The sequence below is a fragment of the Natrix helvetica genome (genome assembly GCF_964273705.1).
Source record: "Natrix helvetica genome assembly, chromosome: 2".
Classification (NCBI taxonomy): Eukaryota; Metazoa; Chordata; class Lepidosauria; order Squamata; family Natricidae; genus Natrix; species Natrix helvetica.
In genome coordinates this window covers 108,901,217-108,921,026 of record NC_138552.1, presented here as the reverse complement: position 1 = coordinate 108,921,026, position 19,810 = coordinate 108,901,217, and the positions used below count along the sequence as shown (strand labels likewise).

Here is a 19,810-nt window from a genome sequence, read left to right as displayed (position 1 = left end):
ACAGAGAACATAGAGTAATTGGGTTGGAAGGGACCTTAGAGGTCTTCTAGTCCAACTTTATTTTATGTGGTTTCTTCCTTTCTCTGAGTAGGTTAAGAAAACTTCCTCGGGGGTCATTCTCTAGCTTTACTAGAGCCATGAGAGGACTAGAGTTTACTTCCCTCCGTTCCCTTTCTTGACTGAAGGAAAAACAAAAGGAATGTCGGCTTTTTAAAACTTCAATCCGCTCTTGGGAAGTGTGACTGGAGGGAGGGGGATTTCCCCCCCCTTGGATAAGCGGCTCTAAACTGCTCTCTGCCCCCAGAGGAGGAGGAGGGGGGTGAGCTTTGGAATGAAGTCACGCTCATAGCAACTAGCAGATTTATCTTACTGCAATTGCGAAATGAGGTGATGATATGACTTTTCGAAAACTTTGAAAACTTTTGGTTTGTTGCCTTCTGATCCCGGTGCTGGCGAGGCAAGATGGCACACTTCCGTTGTCTTCATGTACTTTGAAATTTGACTCCACCCACAGAAATTGCTGGCATTTTGTCTTTGTCTCCGTGACACTCAGAGATATCTCTTGTTATATTTTATCCTGGATTTGGAACAGTGGATTTTGCTGCCTGGATTTAGGCTTTAGAAAAGGTCTTTATTTGTCTGGACTGCCTGCCTCGTGATCTCTCTTGGCTATTCACTTCTACAATAGCTGTTTCCCTGTATTGACACAGACATTTCTGAGCTCCTCTTACTACAATGGCACCAAAAAAACCACCACCAGGGAAACCAGGCTTTGCTGGCTCTGCCCTGACATCCTCAACGTCCAGCCCCAGTGGACAACAGACCTTAACATCTTTGCTTCAGCCTAAGCCCCTTGAGGTGGACCTAACTCAACAGATGTTTCAAACGAGAGGACTAGAGTTTACAATGAGAAAGGAGTCATCATTTTAAAAACAATTTAGACTTTTATTAAAAACCTATCAACAATGCAAACAAATGAAAAGCAAATCTGTAAGAAAGAAAGGTGCAAAGTCTACTTTCCACACAATAGTCTATAACAGAAGGGGAAAAAAGCCAATGTCTCATTTTTTATTTTTAGTTCATTCTTTATTTTTTAAAATTCTCAATTTTTTAAAAAAATAAAAAAGATTTTATTTATTTATTTATTATATTTCAACACTGCCCAGCTCACCTAAGTGACTCTGGGAGGTTTACAAACAACATAATAAAATAATTAAAAAACATATCTAAAAGCATGTGTAAAAACAAAATACAAAAAAGGTTAAAATTTACAAGTTAAAAATGAAAAAAAAATTAGAAGGCTAAGTGTTTAATTTAAATTTAACTGTTTGTCCATTTGTTTTTCAGCAACTGAACTTATTTTATTACTTAATACAGGTTTGTTGTTATGATGCAACAAAAATAGTTCTTTTGAACTTTCAGCTTAGGCTTCAAGTATTACAGTAATTCGGCTTTGATATTCATTGGCTTCATAAGCATCTCATCAGAAAAAAAGGAGATTAAAACAAAGCCCAAGCATTAACACAGTGTCTGGTTCATCATGGAGATCATGTCTCTTCCACAAACAGCAGCTAATTTGTAGGATCCATGACAAACCTCGTATTGATTAAGGTGGATTTGCATGGAAGATAAGAAATCATATCAAAAATTCTCTGTTTCTCTGGGAAGCATGCTTCATCTTCACCATTCCTTTCAGGGCTTCCCACACTTTTTCATTTCTCAGGGTGTAAATAAGGGGATTTAGAAGTGGGGTCACCACAGCTGTCAGAATGGCCACCACTTTGTTGAACTCTAGAGAGGAGCTTTGGGCTGGCTGAGCATACATAAAAATGGAACTGCCATAATAGATTGTCACCACCGTGATATGTGAGGCACAGGTAGAAAAGGCCTTGCGCCTCCCAGTGGCTGATGGGATCCTGAGCACAGTGGAGATAATGTAGATGTAAGATACTGTGATGAGCAATAGAGTGCCTACAAGCATAAAGGAAGCAAGAAGCACATCAACAAGTTCAATGAGCTGTGTGTCAGAGCAAGAAAGCTTCAAGAGTGGGGTGCTGTCACAAAAGAAGTGATTGATTACATTTGGACCACAGAAAGGGAGCTGGGATATCACTACTGTTGGCCACAGGATGTGCAAAAAGCCGCCCACCCAACAACTAGCCACCAGAGAGATGCAGACATGGCTGTTCATTATGATGGGATAACGCAGTGGGTTACAGATAGCAACATAGCGGTCAATGGACATTACACTCAAAAGAAGCAACTCAGTGGATCCCAGGAAGAAATAGAAGTGACACTGAGCAATGCAAGCTGAAAATGAGATGGTCTTTTTCTTAGCCAGCAAGTTAATCAACATCTTGGGCACAATGGCTGAGGTGAAGAATATTTCCAGAAGGGAAAGATTTCCCAGAAAAAAGTACATGGGTGTATGGAGATGAACATCAGTTACTACAACACTGATAATAATCAGATTGCCCAAGAGAGTGAGAGTGAAAATAATAGAGATGATTGCAAAAAGGAAAATTTCTAACACCTGGACCTGAGGAAATCCTATCAGAATGAACTCTGTCACAACTTGTCCAAGGCTCTGGTTATTATTGATTGTCACTGCATCCATCCTAGGCTTCATCTGGAGAAATGGAAAATAAGTAAGTCTGCAAGAGGGTAGAATCACAATCACAATTAACTCAAAGAAAAGAACACCACTCTCAGTATTGTCTTGCAGAACTATAAGCTAAAAAGGAAGAGTTGGAGTGAACTATATTTTTCAAGGAATTATTTAGGAAATTAAATATGGCATGGAACACAGAACATACAAACAGAATATAGATGAAACTCAATCAACCAAAAACTTTTATACCTACAACATTTTGTATTTTTTGTATATTAAGAATGTCAAAAAATTAAGTGAATTTTCATATCATCTGGAGGTTTAGTAATGCAAAAATAAAAGTCAGCTGTTTCTTTGTACATCAAATATTTATTTATTTATTCTTTATTTATACCCTGCCTTTATTAAAGGTAGTCTTGACTTACAACCATTTGTTTAGTGACTTGTTGAAGTTACAATAGCACTGAAAAAAGTGAACTATGGTCATTTTCACACTTACGGCCATTGCAACATCCCCATTGGTCAAATAATCAAGATTTGGATGCTTGGCAACTGTCACGTATTCATGACAATTGCAGTGTCCTTGATCATCTGTTCATCTTTTGCGACTCTGACAAGCAAAGTCAATGGGGAAGCCAGATTCACTTAACATCCATATTACTAACTTAACAACTGCAGTGATTTACTGAATAACGGTGGCAAGAAAGGTCCTAAAATGAGGCAAAACTCATTTAACAACTGTCTTGCTTAGCAACACAAATTTTGGGATCAATTGTGTTAATGGTTGATTGTTTTATTTACGAATAAAAACTGTATTTTTTAAAAATAGCTCAAGGCATAGAACATATCTAATAACTTCTTCTTTCTCCTATTTTCCCCACATCAATAACCCTGTGAAGTGAACTGGATTGAGTGAGACTGACCAGCTCGTGGCCACCCAGATGGCTTTCATGCCTAAAGCGGGACTAGAACCCATATTCTCATGATTTGCTATACTTTACTGCTGCTTTACTGTTTTATTGGACTATGTACCAACTTATTTTTAAAATATAATAGGTAACTTGGAATAAGTTTGTGGTTTTTTTGTACTTAGAAGTACTTCTAAGCACACGGTATCCCATCATCACAATCATAATTCCAGATACAGTATTGCTCTTCAGGAATTCAAAGAACATAATGCTCTTTTTCCTCATTTTGCATTATGATCTTTCAGACAAGGAAGATGAGTTATGCAGTTTCTGACGTATTGTATTGATACCGAAGAAGTAATATAGTTCGGAGAACTTTCATACAAAATGCTTAGAATCAGAGAACCACTAATTGTCCCTTGAATTATATAATACTCGAGCATTAGAGTTTATAGCTAACCCTTTGCTTATTTGCTTTTATTAATCTCTGCACACTTAATGAACAACAGATTCATGATAAACTGAGCAATGGATCCCCCCCCCAACCAAAATAATGTCTAAGAAAGATTTTTCTTCACATAATAGATACAGAGATACTGTAAATAAATGTATAAAAAGTCATAAATTTACCTCCAAAAATGTACTAGTTTGTAGTGCAATTCTGGGCATTTTCAAATTAAATTCAGTAAGATGGAATCCCTGCATCACAGCCTTACAAATATTGTTCTGGTGCATAATTCGTATCTTCATTTCTTGTAATAGCATTTGGTTAATGAAACATATTGGAATAAACTTCTATCATCGGTAATAATATTACAACAACTTCTTTTTTCTTGAGAATGTGGCTTCTGAGATCAGAAATTGCACTGTTCATTAATACAAACACTAACCTCTGGAGGAAACATATCCCTGTGGATGTTTTCTTCTATTTAACAATTAGTCATTATATCCAATAATATGGAAAATATTGAAATAATAATGTGGTTTCTTAATAAAGATCAAATGCTATTATTCTCATTTCAATACAATACAATACAAAACAATAGCAGAGTTGGAAGGGACCTTGGAGGTCTTCTAGTCCAACCCCCTGCCTAGGCAGGAAACCCTATACCGTTTCAGACAGATGGCTATCCAATATCTTCTTAAAGACTTCCAGTGTTGGGGCATTCACAACTTCTGGAGGCAAGCTGTTCCAATGATTAATTGTTCTAACTGTCAGGAAGTTTCTTCTCAATTCTAACTTGCTTCTCTCCTTGATTAGTTTCCACCCATTGCTTCTTGTTCTACACTCAGGTGCCTTGGAGAATAGTTTGACTTCATGATTTCATGTCTTTACGTGTGGTCCTTTTTTTTTTTTTCCAAACTTGGTTTTCCGTTCTACAGGTAGTCTTTGACTTATGACTAGTTGCTTAAAAACTATTTGAAGTTACCACAGACTTCCTCAGATTTACTCATGACCTGCTTTGGAAATTCTGATGCTGCCCATGTCACCTCATCCCCATGGTCACATGATCACATTTTGGGCATTTAGGGTCATTTGCAGCATCCCACAGTCATGTGACCACAATTTAAGATATTTTTTGCTGGAAAGCAGCATTTGCTTTTTGTTTCTAGCGAAAAATGGCCATTAGGTACAATGGATTACCACTCAAAAAAAGAAGGGGGGGCATAACATTGGGTGCAGTCACATGTGATCCCGATCCTTTCCCGGCTGGTATGCTTTCACGTCTTTCCTCAAGCTTCTCATCTCAAGACTGATGTAACAAGGCTGTATTCATGAGTCTTAGTTTCTAGTTTCCTGATCAACCATATGGCTCTTCTTTGAATTTCCCAGTTTTTCTCATTTTTTTCCTCTTAAAATATAGGAGACTGTTTCTGAGGAGGAGGAAGTCTGATCAAAGTGATCAAAATTACATCAGTAATTGTTTCATGGGATTGGAAGCTCTGCTTCTGTCAATGTCGTCAAAACTATATGCTTACTTATAGGAGCCACATCACAGTCCTGAGTTATATTTAGCATGAAATCCTTTTATGAGCTGCTCTAGAATTTTCTCAGGCATTAATATCCAGTTGGCTGATTTATAGCTAGTTTTCCAGTTTTCCTTCCCCCCTCTCCCCCCGCTTTTCAGCAATTCCTAAAATTGCTCCCTGTCATTTATATATAAGGTTAACTTACATTGCACTTTTCATGTATGGTATTTCTGCTTTAGTAGTACAGTCAGAAATGGCATCATTAATTTTCACCAATTGGAAACAATTTTTTGGAGAAGCAAATTATGTGTTTGGAGATAAAGATAAGTTTTGGGGGTGTCTCCCATAGCACCAGCCCTTAGACCTTGTCATACGCTAAATAAAATAAATAAATAAGCTATTGGACCTGAGCAATTACATGTTAATTCATTTCTTGCACCAAGCCTCAAATATTCAGACCTAAGAAATACTGGCACATGTAGTGTCACACAATGGAATAAAAGTACACAGCAAGAAACAATAAAGTTAGAAGAATAGTATTTGTAGTAAGAATTCTGAAAGACGATGCTTGCATGCAAAGAAAACAACAGCAACAACAACAACAACAACAACAACAACAACACATTCTGTTGAGAAAGTAACAAGGTGATAGAGAGCCTAGTTACTTATTCTGATAGTGTTGGCATGGTGCATCCTCAGCTATCAAGAAGAACCTGAAATGAAGTAGAATGACGACAGTCCTGAGAATATCAATTTAATTCATACTATTCCATCAGTTTATTCATTCCAACAGACAGAACTTTGTGTCAGTTCTGATCATCTGCCTTCAAGTCTCAAGGCCATGAGGAGAAAACATCTCAATATCTATAACTTAGAATGGCAGGGAAAAAATGCCATAAATACTGGAGTACAAACCTATACAGAGGATCTGAGTGCTGTGTGCTTCATTAAGCAGGTATTCTGTGTATATATGCCTTCATTTTTGTTTGAAATCAAGAACTTAAACTTGTGGTGTTATGTCTGTGAAGTTTCTGTTGAAAAACCAGTTCCTGAATATCGGACTAGGGGTCTGGAGAATCAAGATTTACCACTATGTCTAGCTTGAAGCCTGACAACTATGTTCTTTCAAATATGGTATACCATCTGAGAGCCAGCTTGGTGTAGTGCACCAGGCTAGAAACCATGTGTTCATGCATTATAGTCCCATTTTAGGCATAAAGCACAACGAGTACTGTCATATACTTCTTCAATTCCATTTTCTCTGGTTTAAACATACCCAATTTTAAAATCTTCTTTCATTAGAGCTTAATTTCTAGTTCCTTAAGTCACATAACTGTCTTCACTTCTCTTTTCATAGGACTTTGGTCTCTTAATGATCTTCATTCCTTTTTTCTTGAGCCAGTTTTAATTTCTGTGAACCATTCTTAAAATATGGCACTCAGAGTTGGACAGACAATTAAAAATGCCCAAAGCAGAATAATGTGGAACAATTACTTCCACTGATCTGGAAAGTATACTTGTATTGATCCAACCAATCAGGTTTGTTTTGAATTACATTTCTGTCTTCTAGAATATTAGCTATTAGCCAACTACATGTCATTAACAAATTCAATGTATTAGATATTTTGATTAAAGACGTAGAGAAAGAAGCAGAGGAAATGGAATGTGATCAAGCAAAGGTCAAACAAATATATCCCTGGGATACTTTTATCCTTGCATAGAGCAGAAGGTTGGATCTATTGGCTTAAATTGTCTCTTCCAACTCTATAATTTTATTATGAATTTAGTGATAATGAAGATTGTCTAGACACTAAAAACTATGCTTGTACCATTGATCTGCAAATAATTGATGAAATCCTTCATGATTGCTGATACAGCTACAAAAAGCATTCATAAAAGAAATTAGCTCATATTGTTTGTGCAGTTAATTGATTGCCTGGATTCATCTTCATTTGTAATAAAACATTGAATTTACCAGATGTAACAGAATCTCTTTGGAATTTAATAAGAAATGTAAAACTTGAATAAAATAACATATCTGACTATATAAGAATAAAAATACACAAAATAAATTAAAAACAGGTGATAAGAGAAAAATAGTTTATATGAACAATATACTGTATAGATAACCCATCCTTTCTTGTTTGCCACTTTGCTTCTATCAAAACCATACACTGATTCATATATTACCTTTTGTTCTTTCAAAAGAACAGCAGTCCATCTGCATTTGAAAGACAAAGGTCACTCTTTTGAAGACAGCAAAGTCCACATTCTGGACAGTGAGAACCACTGATTTGAAAGAAGGTCAAAAAGGCCATCTACATTAAAATTGAACAGCCCTCTCTCAATAGAAGGGGAGGGATACAATACCACCTATCTCCTGTTTACAACACAGTCCTTTCAGCAGTTCCAAGAAGGTTCCACACCCATTTGCACTATTCAGGTGACCCTCAGGGCACAGATAAAGCTCCAAGTGGCTTCAATGATTCTTAGAAAGAGTGTTAATGATTAGACAATTGCAAGGAATATAAATCCTTCCATCCTCCACCATACATTCCAAACTGAAGAAGCTTCTTGGATGAGAAGCAAAACATCTTCAAAGAAATATGAAGTCCAATTGCCTGTTGAAAAAGGTATTTGCGACCTGGATGACTGACATCTCCATAGGTATTTGTTCTTTCAAGTTTTCATACAAGATATATATGAAAGACTCCCAAAGACTCAGATTAAATCTGGACCCGGTTTACCAAATTATGACAGTTTCAAACTGAATAAATGACTGCAGAAGAGTATTTAGATTTTTTTTTCTGTTTTGACTAGAGCCTAAGATACTTTGCTACAATACATTGGACATCTAATATAAGCGATGCTTAGATGCAGACAGGAACAAACTTCAATCCAAGAGCCAAAATTTTCCCACTAAAAGTCCAATGGCCAGAAAGTCCAATGGCCAGAAAGTCCAAAAAGCCAATGGAGCCAGAGTTTGAAGTTATTGTTTTGTGATAATTTGATTGTTTTTACTGAAACCAAGATTGGGACGACATTGTTAGAAATATGGAAAGGGAGTTTACTCAATGGCTGGATGCTGGATACATATTTCTCAGTCCATAGGGAAAGAAATAGATGTTACAGAAAAAATCCACTGGGTGACAGCAGAGACTAAATAGAAAAAGTAAGTTTTTTCCCCCTCAGATTTTCCCCCCATAGACTTAGGAAATTCCATCTCTGCAAAAAAGGCTTCCCTTTACACTTAGAACATTTTTTTCCAAACCCAATGTGAATGATAACTAGATATTCTAGCATTTAGAAAAATGCTTCTCTCTTGTAATAAGAAACGTATTGTGGCAAATGTATTACAGATGGTCTTCAGCTTACAACATTTCCTTAGTGACCGTTCAAAGTTACAATGGCACTGAAAAATGTGACTTATGATTGGTTTTCACACTTATAACTATTGCAGCATCCCCAGGGTCATGTGATTAAAAATTAGGGAGCTTGGCCACTGGCATGTATTTATGACAGTTGCACTGTCCTGGGGTCATGTGATCACCATTGTAAATCTCCTAGTCAGTTTCCGACAGCGAAGTCAAAGGGGGAAGTCAGATTTGCTTAATGACCGCACAATACTTCACTGCTTTTTTGGAAAATATATCTGTTTTAGATTAAAAAATAAAAATGTTTAAAATAAAGCTATCGAGTTAACATAATGAAATAATGTAAAATACAACCAAGAGTAGTAAATGCTTATTTACTCTCTTTTTTTGTCTTTTGCATTCCTATATTGTCACTTTAAAAACACCAGCAAGACAAAAACGTTTCAGTATCTTTTAATTATCAAACTAGTTAGTGAATGCCAATAGGAGAGGAGTCAAAATTTGGCCACTGGGAAAGAAAAGGAAGTTATCAACATGCTCTGAAGGTTTTTTTTGGTTCTCTCACAACAAAGAATCAGGTTAGCCTGAGGTCACAAGTGGGGAGAAGATCAAATGGCCCAATCAAATATACTTGGATAATAGGGATTGTGAGAGAGTCAACATTAATAATTATAAAATTAAAATTAACCAAGAACCAGACAAAGGTTTACAGGGCTGCTGATCTGAACCCCTTCCTTCCCGCCTTGGTTCTTCAGTGTGCACACAGTGGCAAAAAGCAGGAGAGGAGGAAGCATCCCTTCCCTTCCTCTATTACTTTCACAATGGCATCAGCTCTTCTACCACAATGCAAGGAAAGTTTTTCAATATAGCTGCTGGGAGGTCATGCCTCAAGTCTGGATGGGAGTGGGGAGGAAATCTCTCCTGGGGAGACTGGCTAGATTGGCAACTTCAAGAAGAAGAGCCCCTTGGATTCCTGGAAAGACCTTTACAGTTTGCAGTGGAAGGTGACAAAATTACAGAGCCTTTCTTTTCCTCATGCTCATGGAGATTTGCCTTGGAACGAATGCCCCACATTGGCAAGACTTGATGGAAGTCAAGGGGCCTCCACAACCTATGGCTTGACAGATGTGGGCTCCATTGCTGAATGGAATGATGTGAACGCCATTGTTCACTCAATAGATGTAGAATCCACTACTGATCTAGCAGGCATGGAGTCTATTCATAATTTAGCAAGGGAAATCCTGTCAAGAAAAGGATTCTGAAGCTCCCAAGAAAGCTCCAAAGCAGCTCAGAGTAAGCATGGCCCTGTTGAGACCACGTTGATATTAATATTGTTAATGCATTCTTGTTATTGTTGTTATATCACCAGTTAGTATGATGACTATTAAAACCACCTATATTTACTCCTTGATATGGGTTGGCAGGGTTGGCAGTGGTGGATTTAGGCCATTTAATGATGGGAGGTTTGTAAAATGCCATGATCAATATTCCTGATATTTCAACAGTGATATTTTCAATGCTGCATTGTTGGGTCCAAGTAATGATCTATATTTTTGTATTTCTTAATGTCACAATGAGTTATGTTATGGAGGCACGAACATTGGACATTACGTTGGCTGCAACGAGCTTTAATCTGTTTCTTTCCAGGCAAATGGGTCTCTTATACTATAGTTTTATAACATTTATCCTATTTAAACAATACAGCCAAAAGACAAACAGAGGTAGATGCAAGCATTTCATATGACTCATCAGTACCTCTAACATGGTTGAAGTCAGCCTCAAATATAAGATCTAACAAGAGCATTAATTAAGCCTACAACATATGCAGGAAACAACCAATGGCAAATTTTATGCCCACAAGAGGCATAGATTGACATAAAGCTGTTTCTGTCAATACGAAATGCTTGCATCTACCTCCGTTCATCTTTTGGCTGTATTGTTTAAATTATTAAAAGGGACTAAGTGTTTTAAATGACGAATTCCTGCTCAATCCTGTGAGATTCTCCGCCATTTGGCGAGACATAAATGCAAGATTGCCTGTGAACCTATGAAGATTACATTTTATGCCAAATGTATTCAACAGACGGTGTAGCCGGAATCACTCTGAAAAATCCTGCGATGTAAATAACGAAAGCTTTCACATGCCAATCTCAGGTGCATAATGATGACTCACAATGAAACATCACAAACAAGGCTTGTGAAACTTCACCATTGTTGTCAGATGTACATATTGAATGATCTTTTGCTGGTATACCAGGTTTTATATACATTATTTTGTAAAACGATAGTTGATCGTAGCGTGTATAATCTCAATAACGTTTACATAAATCTTTGAGTAGTTCACATGTGGACTCTGTGCTATTAGATGCTGGTAAATATGTACTTAATTGCTCCTCAGTGAGTTTGAATTCGCTACAAATGGAAGCACTAGTATATGGCTTGAGCTACAATGTAAAACCAGAAAAGGTCAACCGAGTACATGTTGAGGTGCAATTTGATAATCCTTTTGACCAATTATCTGAACTTCAGCCTAAAAGCATAGACTATTACAACCATCCAAAAATTAAGCTTGCCAATATTGCTTATGGATTTCTGTTAGCACCTATTAATGACAAATATGCACTCTCGAGAAAACATCTACAAGCACTGCATCAGGGGTGTGTTGCTAATCTTTTTACTACCGGTTCGGACACGCTCATTTGAGCTTGCTGAATGCCCTCAATGTGAAAAATGACATCATGTGCTTGATAGACGTTCAGTCTTTATTCACTAATGTTCCACTTCATGAAACAGTTGAGTACATGTGCAGTTTAGTGGAATCTAACCAGATATAAATCCCTATACCAATTGACATTTTCAAACAGACTGTTATGCACTGAAAATGTTTCTTTTCGTTTCCTTGGTCAGTCTTATCAGCAGATTGACAGACTTGCGATGGGAAGTCCTTTAGGTCCAATCATAGCTTATTTCTTCATGCATAGGATCGAATCGCTGTCATCTAATCATATATCCAGGTGGTCATATTATAGATATTATACACTGATTTTTTGCTCATCAAGACAGACTATTGATGACTTCATACTTTCAGGTTGGGATGAACAGCTGTCATCCCAACCTGAAAGTGGCCATCAAGTATGAAGTAGATGAGAGGTTGCCCTCCTAAATATACTGATAATCCGAAGAAGTGATGGCTCCATTAAAAGAATGGTACATAGGAAGTCAACATGGTCTGGCCAGTATCTGAATTTCTCAAGCTTTACCCCAATTAAGTATAAATGTGTGTTGGTATGGACACTATTTATATGAGGGCATGTCGAATTTGCACTGAGAACTATTTAAAATAAGAACTTGAATTTTTAACCCAAACATTCTGCTCAAATGGTTATACAAGGTATAATGACAGGGACAGTAAAATAAGAGAACCAAAGCCAACAGTTCCAGCTGCCAGTAAAAAGAAAGTATTTATTGATTTTAAGCCCTTTAAGGGGGATCAATTAGCATGCGACTCAATATTTAAACACCTTAATTCAGGGGTGTCCAAACTTGGGAACTTGCTGGCTGGGGAATTCTGGGAGTTGAAGTCCACAAGTCTTAAAGTTCCCAAGTTTTGGACACCCCTGCCTTAATTGAAGCAATTGTTGTGGGGGGAAATAAGAGGATGAAGAAGTCTTATGTATATCCACTGCCTTGAGTTATTTAATAAAAGTGTGATAAAAAATCTTAAAAAATAAAAATAAATAATTACTTTAGGCTGGGTGTGTTTGGGAAACAACACTATTTGACAGGACACCAGAGCTTTCAGGTTTGATTCTAGTTAATGTACAATAATGTGCCTGGAAGTATATCTAGCCAATGGAGGCTATTTTTAGTTAACTACCTGAAATTTCAAGCCAGGTCATTTTTTACCTTTTTGATCACAGTGCTCCTCAAACTGGGCCATCCTGAGGCCAATTTTTTGGCTCCTAAGTCTTGCACATTTTCTTAGCATACATCCCAGGCTTTCAAAGATGTATATCTTCGACATGGTGGATGATGAGATTCAGTCACAGGTGTGGAGATTACGATCAAAGCAGGTGCAAGCAAGTAACAGAATAAAGGGAGACCAGTTGGTGTCGTGGCAGGAACAGCTGGAAAATAGCGGAGCTCCACTGAGCTCCATGGAAACCAGCTGGTATATGTTTGCCTGGAGACCCTATGGGGTCAAAGCTGCCCTGGAGGAGTGTTGAAGAAATAAGAGGTGCTTTGTTGATCACGAAGAAACCACAATTTCCTCGTTGATCCAAAGAAAGCTCTCCCAAATGGCAGCAGGAATGACAGCCATTTTTGGCAAGTCACAACCTGTGACAACTGGGATAATAAGATTTGTGCTGGAGTGGTTCGTGGACAGAGCATTGAAACTGGGCAAGATAACTTCCAACTTTTATTCTAGAGATCTAACCCAAGTAAAAGAATTCCAAGAAATAATCTCCAAATGTTAAGAAAGTGGTGATTGAATACATGGAAAAACATTAAAGACTCAGATGCAAAAGAAATATCTAATGGAAGCTTTAAATCATAAAAAGCCTGGAAAAGATTTAATAACATCTTGAAAAGTGATTATTGGGAGAAACTTCTTTTCTTATTTTTATTATTAACTCTTCCTGATCTATTATATAAGGAAAGAAAAACAGAATAACATATATTTCCCCTCAAGGTTTGGATTGGCAGCCTGGTGCAGCAACTTTAACCTGAATCCCCAAATGAGGGATATTCTTTCTATGCAGACAATGCCAACCATCTAATCCACTTGCTTTCCAGTTATTTTTGAACAGAACCTCCCAGAACTGCAGTTCAGAATAACGGACAATTCCGGAAATGTGGATGCTTGCCATGGTAACCTCCAGCCAATGAGCTTAGCAGGAGCCAGTGATGTCGCTAACAGTCATTTTGATTTGGCTTGGAGCTGAGATTTGAAAAATATGGTTGCCTTCACGTAAGGGGCCTGGCCTATTAATTTATTGGCAAACTCTTAAGGGCCTTTTGTGCCCTGAATGAGCCCTGAATGAGCTTCAGCAGGGCTAGTTCATTTTAATCACTTTGACTATGCTTTTGCCTGATAGAGCCACTGTTAAGAATAGCAGTTAGCTAACATCCACTTTGATACTTACTCGAAGGAGCGAAAGAGGCTGACTACAGAAAAGATTATACTGTTTCTTAAAATGAATTAGCTGGAAAACTAGCTCTTTGAGTGCCTGGAGGACTTATAAAGTCCACATTCTTCCTTATTGGTGTGATACAGGCAACTGTACATAGGTCATCTTGGGAGAGGTGGGCAGGCCTCAGCCATCTGGAGGGAACCCAAACACACCTGCCATTTTGTCCTGCCCACTTGTGCTGTAGAAGATTTCTGGAGCATTCAGAATCTTCTGCAGCACTATTCAGACCCTGTTAAGGCAGCATAATGAAGCAGTTTATATCTGGGCTGTATGCCAGCAACATGAATGTGGTGGCCATTTTGTCCTGCCCACTTGTGGGCTGGGAGAAAATGGCTACTGACAGACAAAATGCTTGATTTGGCTGCCTTAACAGGGTCTGCACAGGGCTGCAGAAGCTTTTACAAAGCAAAATGAAGCTGTTTATTTTCGGCTCACATGGCAGCAACCAGAACATAGGTCTACTTTGGTGGGTAGGACAAAATGGCAGCTGCTTCTGGAACAGCACTATGTGGCTGCATAAAGAAGCAATCAATTACAGTGCTCTGAAGGCCTTGGAACTTTTCAAAAGGTAAATGCGAAGGAGAGTGTTTGACCTGGAAGTGTGGGAATCAGGCCTAAGCCTTGAGGGACCAATGGGAGTTGGAAAAGGCCTATGGGGACCCAAAGGGCAGGAAGCAGACCATGGGATGTCTCATGGGTGGGAGAGCCTTTGGGAGGACCAGGGCAGGTGGACCTGGGCTTTTGCTAGGCCTCTAAGAGCCAACCCCACCTTTGAGGCACCCCATGCTCCACTTAACACTCCTTAAACAACGGGGATGGACAGGTCGTTAGATGAGACACTTCACCTAATGACCATCACAACATGTGACCATAATGGCCAGGCTCTCAAACATTATCTGTACAATAATTTCAGATGTCTTTCTGAGTTTTCCTTTTTATCTCATTGTTATATAATCATTCTAATATTCACCTTAAAGAACCAGGCTAAATTGGAAATGCTTCTGTAGCTACAGTACAGTTGTAGTATGAGTAGTATTATTTTCAGTTAATATTACTGCTTGATTCTTAAAAACCTTTTAAGGTCTTCATTGGAAACTGTTGTACAATACAGCTTTAGATACTGTATGTATTGCCAACAGAAGTAATGTTTTTTCTGCTGTAGTAAATTCTCCAGCTTTTGTTAGTGTATAGAAAGTAGAAATTTATAAAGGCGCATTATTAACATGATGATTAATCCCTTTCAGAAAGGGGTCCCAGCAGCTTTGAAGAAGGTAGTGATGCACTCCCTTGGACACAGCTGTTTTGGATAACTTTTATCCAGTCTCCAACCTTTTCTTTTTGGGAAAAAATATTAAGAGTGTCAGGTCTGCCTCCATTCAAAACCCAAGAAAGAAAACTTCCAACTCCACTGAAGTAGAGAAGAGGTACTTTTACTGAGTTTGAAATGATAGCAGCGAAAACAAGGCAAGATCTGATTCAAAAGGTATGAAAGTTACAGGTTGAAAGTTTCCCCAAATCCCCCCTCCCCGGGTCTCATGCTAAGCGTCCAATCAACATCCCAAATAATGTCATGTGAAGCTCCTCCTCAGGTATTTCACCCATCTGGAGTTCTAGGATGGTTGGCCTTGACAGGGTGTAAACAACTCCACTCAGCAGCACAATAATTCTTGAGAGCAAACCTCTCTTTAAGTTCACATGGGTCTTCCCCTTACCAGTTCACTTCCCCAACCCAAATGCCATGCCCCTCCCTCCCCATTACTATGGCAGCTGATAGCAAGCATGCACCAAAGGAAAATCCCATGCTGGAGATCCAGCTTCATTAAGGGTGGAAGGCTTTCACCTGCAGACAGCCCTGGATAAAGCAGACCGTATGAACCCTTTTCATCTGGATATATGGTATAGCACTGAGACAGTATTGGTTGTGCTTGTCAATGGCCTCTGGACACCATGGAATGAGAGTAGAGTAATTGACCTTTATCTCCTGGATGTCTAAATGACTTTCAAGAGCATCTATGTATACCAAGACCTCAACGCGCTTTTTCAAGACTTTCTGGTTTTTCTTTGAAGGCGCTTCGCTTCTCATCCAAGAAGCTTCTTCAGCTCTGACTGGATGGTGGGGAATGGAAGGATTTATATTCCTTGCAGACAGCTGGTCATTTGCATTCTTTTAGCAAGTACAGTCCTTTCAACAGTTCTAAGAAGGCTCCACATCCATTTGCACTACTCATGTGACTCTGACAACACAGATAAATCTCCAGGTGGCCTCAACAACTCTCTAAAACAGGGGTGTCAAACTCAAGGCCCGTGGGCCAGATACTTAGATCTGGCCCGCAGGGCCACCCTAGAAACAGCGAAGGACCAGCCCATGGTGCCTCTGCCAGTCAAAATGGAGCTTGTGGGGGGGCAGGGGGGATATTTTCACTGGCAGAGAGTTACGGTAGGCCGTCACAAGAAAAAACGGAGCTTGGGAGCCCGTTTTTGCTGGCAGAGCATTTGGGCCACCACAGGCACCCCCGACATGAGTGACATCAAGCTAGACAAGCCCACTCCAGACACGCCCACCCCAGCCCCTCCAAGGTCAAACAATCCTGATCCGTCCCTCAATGAAATCAAGTTACACCCCTGCTCTAAAAGAATACAAATGACCAGCTGTCTGCAAGGAGTATAAATCCTTCCATTCCCCACTATCCAGTCAGAGCTAAAGAAGCTTCTTGGATGAGAACCGAAACATCTTTAAAGAAAAACCAGAAGGTCCAGTTGCCTCTTGAAAAAGCATATTTGGGACAACCATGACCTGGATGACTGAGAATCGCCATAGACCTCAATACCAAGAGTTGCGTCTCACAGTATACGTGATCAATCAATCAAAAAACAAACAAATAAATAAACAGATGCAGATGTATACTGTTAGATATTTCAAAACATAGCCCAAGGTTCTGCCTCAGTGACTGTTGGATATTAGTTCCAGTTGGGCAAGAATGAGGTTAGGTTCAATCTCAGGAAGACTGAGATTGTAGATCAAGGATCTTCTAATTCCAGGTACTTTCCAGCTTTCTCTTGCACCATGCACTGATTTACAATTAATGTCTTGGTGCTGAATTTCACCTACAAAGTCCTTCATGGTTTAGATCTTACAGGTGAAAAAGGTCTACCTATTTCAGACTGGTTTTTGCTCCTTCTATAGTATCTGGCAGTATTGGTGTGTTCCAGGTTTCATTAAATAAATAGTGTCATTTTAGAGGTGTACCTATTCTGTCACCACTCTTGTACTTAAAAATATCATTTCCCTCTGAGTTCCATAGGACCCTGATTTTGTTGTGCTTGAGAGCAACTTAAAAAGTTCTTCCAGCAGGCCCTAGCCCAGAGCAGTTTGTGAACCTGCATAAAGTACATGCTCTTAGTAATCTTTATATTTCCCCAATACAGTACTTTTATTAACTCCATGTTTGAATTTCTGTAATTTGTTTTTAAAATTTTTAATATGTTGACTTGCTCACAATTAAGTGGCTCAATAAATTGAATGAAATGAAATATCCATATTTAAATTAAATAATTTGAATGGCAGAAGGCTTTGGAGCAGCCTGTTTATAGTTATTCAATTAGAAAGGGATAGCAGTTGCTTCTTTTTTCCTTTTTGTTATACTACCTTTCTGTAGATTGCTGCCCCCCCCCCCACCTTGAAGGTCTGGGTGTGCTTATTTTCCCATGGATAGCCCTTCCTTCCTTTCTTCCTTCCCTTCCCTTCCTTCCTCCTTTCCTCCCTCCCTCTGTCCCTCTGTCCTTCCCTCCCTTCCTAACTATGGTCTCCAACAGAAATTCATGGATTCTTTACATGAAACTTACATTTATAATTGTTAGTGTGTCAACCTGGTTTTCTTATAGACAGTTGTGGGCTCCACTGCTGATTGGACAGATGTAGACTCCAGTGCTGATTCAACAGATGTGGAGTTCATCACTGATTTGGCAGATGTGGAGTTTATTCATTATTTAGCAAGGCAAATCTTTTCAAACCAACTGTTATGTTTTGTTTTCATCTTTCATGGGCATCAATGTAGAAGATATTCCTCCTGACATGTACTACTGCCTTCTCCTAAATCCTGGGCATGGTGGGGCATCATTGATGGGTTGCAGTATCTGTAAGAGGCTCTCTCCAAGATGACTTCCTGTCCATAAGGGGCTTGTGGGGCAAAAAGATGGACAGGCTGACTGGCTGGTCTGAGAAAGGGGAGGTTGAACTAGGTGGATGTTCTTTGACATGTCCAGACTGGTTAGGACTGAAGAGGCACAGAAATGGATTGAGGAGCAGGAGAGCTCTTGTGATGGAGACACATCTTCATTCTCAGGGGTAAGGATGATTTTTCAACATGACCAGAGGAGGTTCATGTCTCAAGACCAGGTGGAGGAGAGGAGTTCCTCTTGTTTGGAGGAACCCGGACAACCTAGCAAACTCAGCAGATATAGAGGGGAGGGATCTCTACCCTCTACCTCTGCTTCTGATAAAGGAAGAATGATTCAGGCCAACCCCATTAGCAGGTCAGTTGGCAAGCTTCTTAGAGCCTCTACTTGGCCATTCTTGAAAGAGGGCCCAGGGCTAGTTTTGTTCTTTGGCCCCTTCAATCTCTCCCAAGAGATGAGAAACCAGAGAAGAAGAGTTTATAAAATGTGGGATATCTCCATTGATAGCTTGGTGGGTAAAATATAGGAAAACATTAGGGAGGAGCCATTGGGAGGGAGGAGCTTGTTGGCCACATTTTTCAATTTCTGCAATCTCTTTTCCCTCTGGAATGCAGCCTTCCCTCCTGGGAAGCAAGACAACATTCCACCACACGCAGAGAGCTTTGATTTATACCTTCAAATGAACAATTGCTGCTTTCACGTTTTGATGGGTGTTCAAGCGACTGCCCAGAACCCCAGGATGGAAGATGTTAAGCCCTCCTAGAGGACAGTGCTTTCCCATGAATTTGAGCAATGCTTTCAAACACGTGGAGACTTTCACTTTTAATTGAGTTTCAGAAATCACCTATTCCTCTACTTTAGTATATAAGAGTCTTCAACATAAGAAGTTTGAAAAACTACATGGTGAGCTTAGTACAAGAAAATAATGGATATTCTCATAAAGAGAATTATGGAACATAATACAGAGAAACAAGTAAAGTGGAACTACAATAAGTCAAAATATTGACATAGATAGATTACAGGTAGTTCTCAACTTACAATAGTTCATTTAGTGACTATTCAAAGTTACAACATCACTGAAAAAAGTGACAAAACTGATTCCTGAAAAGAGTATTTTAGATTAACATAGGAATAACTGTGATGCAATGATAAGTAGTATGGAATAAATCTGATAAGCGTTAGAGCCCAAGGCAAAATTAATGGAAAAGAAGCACTCATTCAATGAACAAGTTGCAAAATGATCAGGCTATAGCAGCAAATGAAGTAATTGGAAAAATCTTAAAATACATGTATATGGTTAGCTTATGGAAACTCAGTCAAACTTCTTTAACTCTATGAAGATTGCATCGGAATTTGAAAATGGAAAAATTGCATTGGTGGATTTAGAAAAAATGTATGATGAGGTATCACACCGCCTCTTTCATATCCACCATGGTACATGGTTGATACAAAGGGGCATAGAGAGTGCTGATCCATAGAGGGGCCAATATTGGGCACATTCTGGTTTGTCCATAGGGCCGGGTTTTTTTTTCACTCCGGAGGCTTTAGGGAAGCTCCTGAAGCCTCTGGTGGGCC

General features: G+C 39.0%; 1 protein-coding gene across 1 annotated transcript; it reads right to left on the bottom strand.

Annotated features, from left to right (window-relative positions):
* Nucleotides 1–1,636: 1,636 nt before the first annotated feature.
* On the bottom strand, nt 1,637–2,629 carry LOC309385522 (olfactory receptor 6M1-like; the record flags this gene model as incomplete). The annotated part of the gene is made up of 1 exon (XM_081940046.1): nt 1,637–2,629. The coding sequence occupies one exon, from the start codon at nt 2,627–2,629 to the stop codon at nt 1,637–1,639; it is 993 nt and encodes a 330-aa protein (XP_081796172.1).
* Between the last annotated feature and the right edge of the window lie 17,181 nt (nt 2,630–19,810).